Raw genomic sequence first — 11,458 nt, 5'->3', positions numbered from 1 at the left:
TTTTTGTCTTATGAATAATCTTATTTTTGAATCATCTAATGATTCATTTCATTTGTTTGCTAAAAAAATATGTATATAAAAACTTTCTTATATTTCTACCAAAATTTTTCTTCTTATTCAATCTTATATATATATATATATATATATATATATATATATATATATATATATATATATATATATATATATATTCCTACCAATTGATTCATTTCATTTGTTTGCTAAAAAAAACATGTATATAAAAGTTTTCTTTCTCTCTCTCTCTCTCTCTCTATATATATATATATATATATATATATATATATATATATATATATATATATATAATGTCTGTGTATAAATCAAAGAGTACATTAGTATTTTAAATAATTATCCCTTATATATATATATATATATATATATATATATATATATATATATATATATATATATAAGGGATAATTATTTAAAATACTAATGTACTTTTTGATTTATACACATTTGGTCATTGAGGGTTTTTTTTTGTCCCTTGAACTTTTTTAACTCTACACATTGAGTCTTTATGACCGGCTAGTCTAGGTAAATCGGGGAAACGTGGGTAATATATTTCACTTTTTACACATTTTGTTATTAATATTTTTTGCACATTTAGTCATCGATATATTTTTGTTGCAAAGTAAGTCTTTGTTATTTTTTTTACACATTCAATACTTATGATCAATTTCTTTAATTATTATTCACGACATCCTACATGGGATAATTATTAATGAGGAGTTTGATGATGTTGATGCTTATGACTACTACGATCTCAGGTGCTTGGTTAAATATATATATATATATATATATACAAAAAAAGAAAGTTGTCTAAATGTGAACATTTTATATAAAAAAGAAAGCTGTCTAAATGTGAACATTTTATACAAAAAAAGAAAGTTGTCTAAATGTGAACATTTTTTTATATACATTTGACCATTTAACTTATTAAATTTGTTTCGATTCGGTTATTGCGGTTACTTTTGTGCAGTTTTGGTTTTTAACCACCAAATGAGGTGGTGCGGTTAAAATGGTACGGTTTCTCATGTCCAAACAAGATTTTCAGTTGACCTTCTTTTATTTATTTAATTTTTGTTGACTTTTACTCATTTTAAGATTTTTGTTGCAAGTAATTCACCATTTCGGTCCATTTTTATCTGCATGTTGCATTTTATTATGTTAAAAGAAAAGATAAAAACATTATGTAATTTATGAACTAACAAATTTAGCGGATAGCGTATTGTGGGTAAATGATATCGGAAAACTGTAACTTTTATTTGTTATATGAATGTTTGAAAAAAGTAACTGGAAGCTTTTGAAATATATAAAATTATATAAAAGAACAACTGATTAAAAATAAATAAATAAAATTTTAAGGGTAATTATGAAAACTGATTTGAAAAGCTCAGTAGCGTTTTGTTAAATGGTACGAGCTTGTTCGGCAAAAGTAGCTGTTAGCTGGAAGTGGTTAACGGGTAGCGAGTAGCTGGTATCAGATAGTGTGTAGTGGGTAGCTGGTGGTGAGAAGCTGTAGCTTTTATTTGCTATATGAGTGTTTGGCGAAAATAGTTGGAAGCTTTTGAAATATATAAAATTACATAAAAGGACAATTGATTACAGATAAATAAATATATAAATATATTTTTAAGGGTAATTATGGAAATTGATTTCAAAAGCTTGGTAGCGTTTTGTTAAATGCTACGTGAAGTAACTTTTAGAATTAGAGCGTGTTGTTTAAATTAAAAGTTAAACGTTCGTACTGCCAAACATAACTTTTTTTTTAACCAGAGCGTTTTGTCAAAAGCTAAAAGCTAGAATAATTTACGAGTCAGTTCAATAAGTGAATAAACTAAGAGCATCTCCAATGGTTAAGTTAGTTATGACTTAAAACAAATGAGAAATCATCATTCTTTTAATTTTGAACTCTAAATAAATGAATGCTTTGATGGTTAAGCTTATTTACATAGCTTTTTTCATAAATTTAACTAATTTATCCCCATCTTTCTAAAATGTTTTATAAAACTTCCTCATTTAATTAGTCTATTTTAAACATAAATGATATTTTAAAAACATTAAAAATAATATATTATGGTCATAAAAGTTTTATTTATAAATAAGATGTTATTAAATAGTTAATAGAAATAATTAATTAGTAAAGAAATAAAAAATATTTAAAACTAAATTAAAATTAAAGAGGTAAATTGAAATATGGTTAATGTATAAGGGATAAAATGTATTAGTTGTGAAAGTAAATTGATCACTCAATATAATATATACTGAATGATCAAAATAAAAAAAAGCTATCTATTCTAATGGTAATAAGCCGTCAAAGAAAAAAAATACTAATAAACTATAAAAAAAACTCCCATTAAAAATGCTCTCTCAAGTCTATAGTTATTTCCTATTACTAGTTTGCATAACAATAAACACAATCATAAATAAAAAGAATTTTAATTTTACTGTTCAACGAATCTCAGTCTTCATCATCGCTAATCTATTAGTTAAGGATGTTAACAATCATACAATCACTTGCGCTTTCAGAATTCGTCCAATATATTTGTATTAATTAAATAATATTATTATAGATATTTAAATAATATATTAAATTATGCGATTATTTCCGTTAATTTGATCTGATTATTCAATATAAAAACAAACCGCACCGCGACTATTTCGGTTTTTATAAAATTTAAAACCGCATATCGGTTTTTATTTCGGTTTCGATTTTTACTGTTTTTTTTTTTTGGTTTCAGGTCAGTTTCTGTTCTAACCTTACCTTAAGAGTTAAGACATAGATTGTAGATGCTTTTACAAAGGGTTACCTTTGAAAGTACAAACTAAATTGAAGGGTTCTTCTTGTAGTTCTACAACCAAACAGCCGTTCTCCCTTTCTCTCCCTCTCCACAACATTCTGTCCCACCCTCACTCTTGGTTGGCTCTTGGAATCCTCAAAAAAGCCTCCCTACTTTTTCTAAATTTCCCACATGGGATCTTGATGTCGAGCTTCCATTATTGATCTTCATAGGTTCTCTGCATCAAGATCACAATCGCCTCTTTACTCTCTAAAACCCCTCGTTACTTTCTCTCTAAATTCCCACGTGCCTTCTTGAGGTTGCGAGCTTCAGTTATGTCGCTAATCTGGAATGAATCTTTGAAGATTTGCGTATTCATCAAGATCTAAATATCTATGTCGGTTCTTGATGTTGAGCTTCCATTACTTAGATTGAATAAAGATTTGAGTGTTCATCAATAATCAATATTACAAATGGTCATCAATATCTAAACTCCTTTATGGGTTCTTGAGATTGAGCTTCCATTACTGACCTTAAATGGCTGTTTGAAGATTCGGGTGTTAATCAAGATTACAAATGGTCATCAATATCTTCATTATTTTGCTTCTTCTTCCTTTGGCTGTTTCAGCTGATCAAGGTCAACTCTTTTCTCCATTGACTTGTTTGGTTTTTTTATTTTTCGGGTAATCCTTTAAACTTGAGTTTGTATCTGGTTTGGTATAAATTATAATCTTGTGAAACTTTCTTAATGATTTTATTATAAAAATCATTTTTTTTTGTGAACTTTGTACACAATGTTCTTTAAAACTTTTGTTACTTGTACCCTTTTAAGCAATTTCGACAAAGACCCGAAACATGACTACATCTAGATTAATCTAGACAAGTCTCACAAATCGCAACCGATTTAATATTTTAGAATCTAACCATGTGACTGCATCTATATAGTGACAACAGTTCCTTCGTAGTAAATTTATAATTAATATACACATTTATTGTCAAAGTGACTATACATATAAAAAGAAAAATGTGTGTACACATGTGGATCAGTGGATTATAAGTATGACACTCTTGGACCTTATTCGCACTTCTCACTTGAATCAAAAAGGTTTTTACCTTTCCCTATATTCTTTTTGGTAATAGAAATATATTATTATTATTATTTATTTTTGAGTTTAAGGTTTTATTTTATTTTATATTATTATGTGTATAAGTCTCCAACATATATTTGACCCAAAAATGAGCAAATACCATCCACTAAATATAATAAAAAAAAATTAATTTAATGAAATGTAAATCGATACATTACATGGAACTTGATGTTTTAATTAAATCACATAATTTATTAATGAGAAGTGAGAACATAAAAAAATATCAAAATTATGGAAAGGTTTTAACAAAATGGCCATTGTTTGCTTTTTACACAAATGCCCAACTATACTGTCGCAAAAGTGTGTGTAAATGTTGTCAAAGAAAAAAAAAGCTTTAAAAAAGAAAATAGATGAAAATATATCACTTTCGCAATGATATGAAAAGGTTTAAGAATGCTATGAAGAATTTCACAATCTTTGAATTTAATTAAAGAAAATCATCCAGAAAAAAAAAATCGCACAAAAAAAGTAATTTCGTAAAGATACATAGGGACATTTTTTAAAAAAGTGAAAAATATAATTGATTAAATAATTTTATCTACTTTGGTCAATTTTGTGATAATCTTATTATTAATATAAAGAAATAAATTAATTTACATAAATTCCATTATTTCAATATCACTATTTGCAATAAAAGTATAATGTTACTTTATCGATAGAGTATCTTTAAACATCAATGGGTGGTTAATAATATTCAATATTTGAACATTATTTATATTATTAATTTCTTATAATATCTTTTGGTATTATTAGTAATCTGTCTACTCTATCGTCTTATTGTAACTTTCTTTCTTTCTTAATACTTAACGGTTAATTACTTAATTCCTTAGTTTGTTGGTATTATTTTGTTTCACTTATGTGGCATCTTATCATTAACTAATGATAACATGTCTTTGTTTTATCATTAACTAATGATAACATGTCTTTGTTTTAACTAATGATAACATGTCTTTGTTTTATTCGAAAAGGTCAAAATATATAAACTATTTGATTATGTTTATGGTTTAATCTTTATTTGATTGTTTTTATGGTTTAATCTTTATATCCTAGTTCTGCTAACCTCCTAACGAAATTAACAGGGGTGTTTGGATAAATATGTTTTTTTTGCTTACTAGTTTATTACGGTGAGAATAAAAGGTTTTTTTTTTTTTTTTTTTTTTTTTTTTTTTTTTTTTTTAATATATTTTTTTTATAAATGTTTGGATTAGTTTATTTCTACCACAATAAACAATAACCAATAAACATTTCTTAAATTATTTATTAAAATCAGCTTATTTAGTTTATTTCTACCAAAATAAACTGATTTTTTTAGCTTCTTATTTAAACATTTCAACTCAGCTTATTGTGATGAGAATAAACAATAAACGGTTATTTTTTCCCCTATCCAAACACCCTCTAAGTTTGTTAAGGCTTTGTTTGGTTGTTACAATTAATTTAGTTTTTGAAATTGTTTTGTTTAACAAACCAAAATATAGCTTATAAAAAACTAGTTCGATTAGTTTTTTATATTTTTATTTATTATTTTTTTCTGAATATATCCTTAATTAATTATAGAAAACATATTCTTTTAGATACCATTTTATATCTTTTAGCTAATTTATCAGACGTCATTTTTTATCAACTAGTTTTTCAGATAACATTTAGTTTTTCAGTTAGAACGCCAAACATTATGAAAATTTAGTTGCTTTACTGAATTATTTAGACAATGTATAGCAAACATAATTTACCTTATCATTAGGGACATATATGGAGGATATTTGTTAAACCCCCAGGCCCTTGTGAATATATTATATATGGAGGATATTTAGGCACTCCCATCCTGAACCCTCTGGAGGAGAAGCCTGTTAATATATTATATATATTAATTATATAATTATAATAACTAATAGCAATGATTTTGAGGTTACAAAATTCAAAAAAAAAAAAATCATGTTTTGAAATTGTTATTGTAATGTCTTTGAGATGTCATAAGGTTTTTGTTTTTGAAATAAGGTTTTTGTTTTTGAAATATAAAATTATGCTATAAATTGTAACACGAAAAAATAGTTTCTTTAAGCCTAAAAAAACTTCTTTTATCCTACTTATTTTTTTACGTAATTACAATTTAGTAAAATATTATAAACCAACTTTTTAATAATCTACTTGATCTAGCTTATAAGGAAAAAGAAAGAAATATCACGTAGAAATAATTAGTAAAAATAAAAACTGGTCTTCATAGAAATAATCTGTAAAAATACTTTCTGTGTTCTTGATTGCAGATGCCTTCATCGGAGTAAACATAGGCACCGCCCTCTCCGACATGCCAAACCCAACCCAAGTCGTAGTCCTTCTCAAATCTCAACAAATCCGCCATGTCCGCCTCTACGACGCCGATCAGGCCATGCTCCTAGCCCTCTCCGGCAGCGGAATCCAAGTCACAGTCACCGTTCCCAACCAACAACTCCTCGCCATCGCTCAATCCAACGCCACCGCCGCCAATTGGGTATCCCGTAACATCCTCCCACACATCACCACCACCAACATCACCGCCATTTCAGTCGGAAACGAAGTCCTCACCACCACCCCAAACACCGCATCCATCCTAGTCTCCGCCCTAAAATATATCCACTCCGCCCTAATCGCCGCCGGTCTAGACTCCCAAATCAAAGTCTCCACCGTCCATTCCTCCTCCATCATTCTCGATTCCTTCCCTCCGTCGCAAGCCTTCTTTAATCGGACATGGGAACCTGTAATGACTTCATTGCTAGAATTCCTCCAATCTACCGACTCATACCTCATGCTTAACGTCTACCCTTACCACGATTTCATCCAATCCAACGGCGCAATTCCGTTGGACTACGCCCTATTCCGCCCTCTCACGCCGGAAAAAGAAGCCATCGATTCCAACACCCTTTTACACTACACAAACGTCTTCGACGCTGTGGTGGATGCAGCTTATTTCGCGATGTTGTATCTAAACTACACAAACATTCCGATCGTTGTAACGGAATCCGGTTGGCCATCAAAAGGTGATTCCAACGAACCAGACGCCACCCTCGATAACGCGAATACCTACAACAGTAACTTGATCAAACATGTTTTAAACACCACCGGAACTCCTAAACACCCCGGAGTAGCCACCAGTACGTACATCTACGAGCTTTATAACGAAGATTTGAAACCGGGATCGGTGTCGGAAAAAAACTGGGGGCTTTTTGATTCAAACGGGAAACCGGTTTATGTGCTTCATTTGATTGATTCTGGGTCTGTGTTAGCGAATGACACCACCGACGAGACTTATTGTGTGGCTAAGAAAGACGCCGACAAGAAGATGTTGCAGGCGGCGTTGGACTGGGCTTGTGGGCCGGGGAAGGTGAATTGCTCGGTGATGTTGCAGGGTGAACCGTGTTATGAGCCGGATACGGTGGTGGCACATGCGACTTACGCTTTTGATTCTTATTATCACCGGATGGGCATGGCCGACGGAACCTGCAACTTCAATGGCGTCGCTACCGTTACTACAACTAATCCAAGTCGCGATGGGTGTACGTTTCCGGGGAGGTAAAAGATCATCTTTTTTTGTTAATTCGTTTGTGTGATTGTGAATGCATAGTTGCATACATTCTTATAGTTTTCTTTTTGATGAGTTTTTAGTGGTGGGAGTATTAATGGAAGCTTCATCAATGGAACATCTGTGGCTCCGTCTACGAATTCCACCACATCGGTCGGGTTTTCAGTGTTGGGTTCTGTTTCTTTCGTTCGAGTTTTTGTTGCATGTCTCTGGACGATGGCATTCTTGTAAATTATACGCTTGTAGTTTGTAGAGACAAGTGAAGCCATGCAAAAAATGTACTTGCTTTTGATGGTATTCGATTCTTGCTAACGTTTTACTAGATTAGATAGTGTACTTGCTTTTGAAATTGGTGGGACTTGTATTGTTGTGAGAGATATATTGATATAAGAGGTGAATTCATTTTTGTAAGAAAATAGTGTGCTTGAAAACTGTTTTAAATTGGGTCAAATAATTGTCGATCACAATCTCTTTTGTCACTCTTCATCGTCAAACAGCTGGTTTAACATTTTCTCATTTATTTATTTTTTCAACATTGTCACAAGAAACGATAACATTTTATATAGTCTCAACATCATAATTTCTGTAAGACAAACAAGAATTTTGAACAACTTTTCTAACAAAAGAAGTGGGATTCCGTCCTAAGGTTAGTTACTTAGTTTCTCTTGTTTGTAAACCACAACAAAGAAATAACTCTTCCGTTTATATGAAGTCAAAGGTGTTATCAACTGTATCAATCTCGTAATTTTATACAAAGTATAGATATATCCCAAATCATAGTCTTCCTATTTTGGAATGAAATATCTATGTAAAAGATCATCATGATGAATAGCTATCCGATTTTAGATTATTTGAATATATACATTTTATATATCACAATATATTCTTCTTCTTCTTAAGTTCTTCACTATTAAACAAAACTCATCATGTTGTTCCAACACACTAGCAAACCGACTTAAAGAAACAAGTTTAACACCACTGTCAATTATGATAAGTCTTAATTATTAAATATTTTCTACATTCGTCTTTTTAAAATACAACTTTAACTTGGTGTTTTCAAATCACATTTATAAATCTCCTTGTCCATAAATGCTTGGTGGGAAAAAAATTTAATGCTCCTGTTAAAATCATTGCTTATACTATCAATATAATACTAGCAAATATCATACCCCTCAAACCGATTCCCTAATGTTTTGTAGTTTTACACTTTGCAATATATGTTGGAGAAATATTGTACAAGAGTTCACATAATTTTCCCCTTGCATCGATCATTGTCTAGATACATTTGATGAGTTGTATGTTTAAGTTTCTCATAAGTTTGAAGAAAGATTGGAGGTGTACTTGGTTTTGTAAGAGTACCATCTTGATTTGTACAACTTCATATTTTTTTTTTCTAAATATAGCATCTATTACTAGCTTTAGGACTACCTAGGACCACGTTAATAATGTCATATTCCCATGTCTATTTCTTGTGGAATATATAGCTTAATAATTGAGAACTTTGGAATTGCAAAACACAAGTGGAAGTGTTGATTGTTGAACCAAGCAAATACCATTCAGATTCATGTTGGTTAGATAGAGAACGCGAATATGAATATCCATCAACCCCTTATAAAAAGATGGTGGATTGCTTTTCTACTTGTACATTCATATTCTTGTTTGCCTAAAGTAAATTGTAGATGGCTCTATATAAAGGCCTAGGTGAGGCAAGAGTTCTTCTCATCACAAAGCTTTTACCTTACAATAGAGCTAAAACATTTTCTTGAAAAATGGGTTTATGTGGGAAGAGGGTGGCCCAAGTGGATATCAAATGCAATGCAGATGTCTTTCTTGGACTCTTCAGGTACAGACCAAACAACTTGTCGAAGATAGCCCCCGATCATATTCTTGGATGCCAGTTGGTAGAAGGCGAATGGGGTGCAATCGGATCCAAAGTTATTTGGAACTACAAAATTGGTACGTAATATTCGTTCCTAATTTAGGAAAACATATGAAGTTGGAACTTATCACGCTCAAGCTATCACCATGCATGTCAGAATTAGCTCTAATATCATTTAATGTGAAGATACGATAATAATATGAAAACTATACACTTTATATATATAACTAAATATATGAACTAGTTACGATCGATTTCAATTTGTACTATGGTTTTTCGAAAGAGAAAATGACAAACTAGCCATATGTTTTAATTATTTTTGAACTACTAGTCAAAATTTTGCAAAAAATAGCTAACAAAACCGTAGCCCATTTAAGACGCATGCTGTTTTGGGTAAAGTCTGAGGTTTCGTTGCGGATTATAAGAAAAAAAATCATTTTTTTCGAAAAAAGTGTAGGTTATTTACTCACATATAATATGCTCTGAACAAAACTACTGTTTGATGTTTGGATGAGCATCAAGAACAAAACCGTAGCTGGCAGGTGTCATCTGCTGTTTCCTTCAAATAATCTACTGTTTTGTTCATGGAATTCAATTAATTTTTCGATCAAATAACCAATCAATGCAAATAATATACAACATAATAAAACTATATCATTATACAGGTTAGAAAAAGAAAAAACAAATTAAACACCGCAATTCATAGATGTGGTATGCCATCTATGGTGTAAAAACTGCTAATACAATATTTTGTGCATTAGTAGCTTATACATCCTAGGTGACATACCTCTCCTACATTTTCAATCTTTTTTTCTTTGGTTTTTGCAAAAAAAAAAAAAAAAAACTATACCCAATACTACTAAATTTTAAGGTAAACGATAGAAAGCAAATAAAAATCAAAGTTTTACGAGAAAAAACAAGTTGTTTCGACTTTCGAGTCGCCATTGAGGGCGTTTCTTTAGCTTCAAACACTAAAAAATGACCTAAATAGAAAATTTTAACTTTATATATAATGGACCTCGAAACCATAGATGGGCTCCAAAACGGTATCATATTACCCATAAACTACATGTAATTAGCTCAGTATATGACCTTTCTTAATTTCTAAGACGAATCAAATAGCCTCGATTCTTTATTGTGTTTCTTGATTATTTATAGATGGAAAGTTACTATCTTCAAAGCAAGTTCTCGAAGCTGCAGATGAAAAAAACAAATCCATCACCTACACGCCGTTAGAAGGAGATGCCATGCTGCAGATTTACAAAAGCTTAAAAGCCCACATTCACTTTACTGAAAATGGTGAAAACAACTTTGTGACATGGACGCTTGAGTATGAGAAGATAAATGAAGACGTCCCTGACCCAGATGCACTCATTGATCTTGCTTACAAAGTTACCAAAGTTGTTGAGCTTCACCTTCTCAAGTGATCCTGATACTGATGAATGATGATGTTGAAGACTACAAGAAGTAGAACTATATGACAATAAAAATGGGTTACAACTTACAAGTTACTCCTTATGATCGTTTATGTATCGTTTCATTATTATGTTTCTCTAAAGGTGATGCTTTTATGTATATTCATGGGCTTTAATTAAAGTGGTGTGTAATAAACTTAAATGCAAATGTGATTGTTGTTAATATAAACATATGGGTACTGTCATATAAATTAATAGATATAACTGAATGTTGCTACTGTTGTAGATATAGCCACATATTTTCTGTTCTCATTTTGATGCAAGAATATCCATCTAAGATTCTGCTTATATAGATAGGTTAACAATTAAAATAGTAAGCGATTGAATGAGATGTTCGTAAAACTTATAGGCCTAGCAATTGGGTTGAGTTTGGGTTGGCGGGTCACGGGTTGATGGGTTGAAATTCAGAAACTCAACCCAACCCATATAATATATGGGTTGGCGGGTCACGGGTTGGAAACATCAACCCAACCCAACTCATATAACCCGTATGAATATATGGGTTGGCCGCTTCACGTGTGAGTGAGTCGAACCCAACTCGTATAACCCATTTAATAAGAAACATATTTTAAGATGAAATTGAAAAATCCAAATAAAATGAA

The 11,458-nt window shown here is 30.8% G+C and overlaps 2 protein-coding genes across 2 annotated transcripts; both read left to right on the top strand.

Moving 5' to 3' along the window:
* The first annotated feature begins 2,859 nt into the window (after positions 1–2,859).
* LOC145010017 (glucan endo-1,3-beta-glucosidase 3-like) lies at positions 2,860–7,918 on the top strand. The gene is made up of 3 exons (XM_078968616.1): positions 2,860–3,441; positions 6,211–7,492; positions 7,586–7,918. The coding sequence occupies exons 1-3, from the start codon at positions 3,381–3,383 to the stop codon at positions 7,731–7,733; spliced, it is 1,491 nt and encodes a 496-aa protein (XP_078824742.1). The 5' UTR covers positions 2,860–3,380; the 3' UTR covers positions 7,734–7,918.
* Positions 7,919–9,214: 1,296 nt separating this feature from the next.
* On the top strand, positions 9,215–11,025 carry LOC145012315 (kirola-like). The gene is made up of 2 exons (XM_078971109.1): positions 9,215–9,458; positions 10,540–11,025. The coding sequence occupies exons 1-2, from the start codon at positions 9,272–9,274 to the stop codon at positions 10,806–10,808; spliced, it is 456 nt and encodes a 151-aa protein (XP_078827235.1). The 5' UTR covers positions 9,215–9,271; the 3' UTR covers positions 10,809–11,025.
* Positions 11,026–11,458: the final 433 nt, after the last annotated feature.

This window comes from Lactuca saligna, chromosome 8 (genome assembly GCF_052625555.1).
Source record: "Lactuca saligna cultivar CGN05327 chromosome 8, ASM5262555v1, whole genome shotgun sequence".
Taxonomy (NCBI): Eukaryota; Viridiplantae; Streptophyta; class Magnoliopsida; order Asterales; family Asteraceae; genus Lactuca; species Lactuca saligna.
The sequence above is the reverse complement of the archived record's forward strand: the minus strand, read 5'-3'. Positions and strand labels throughout refer to the sequence as shown.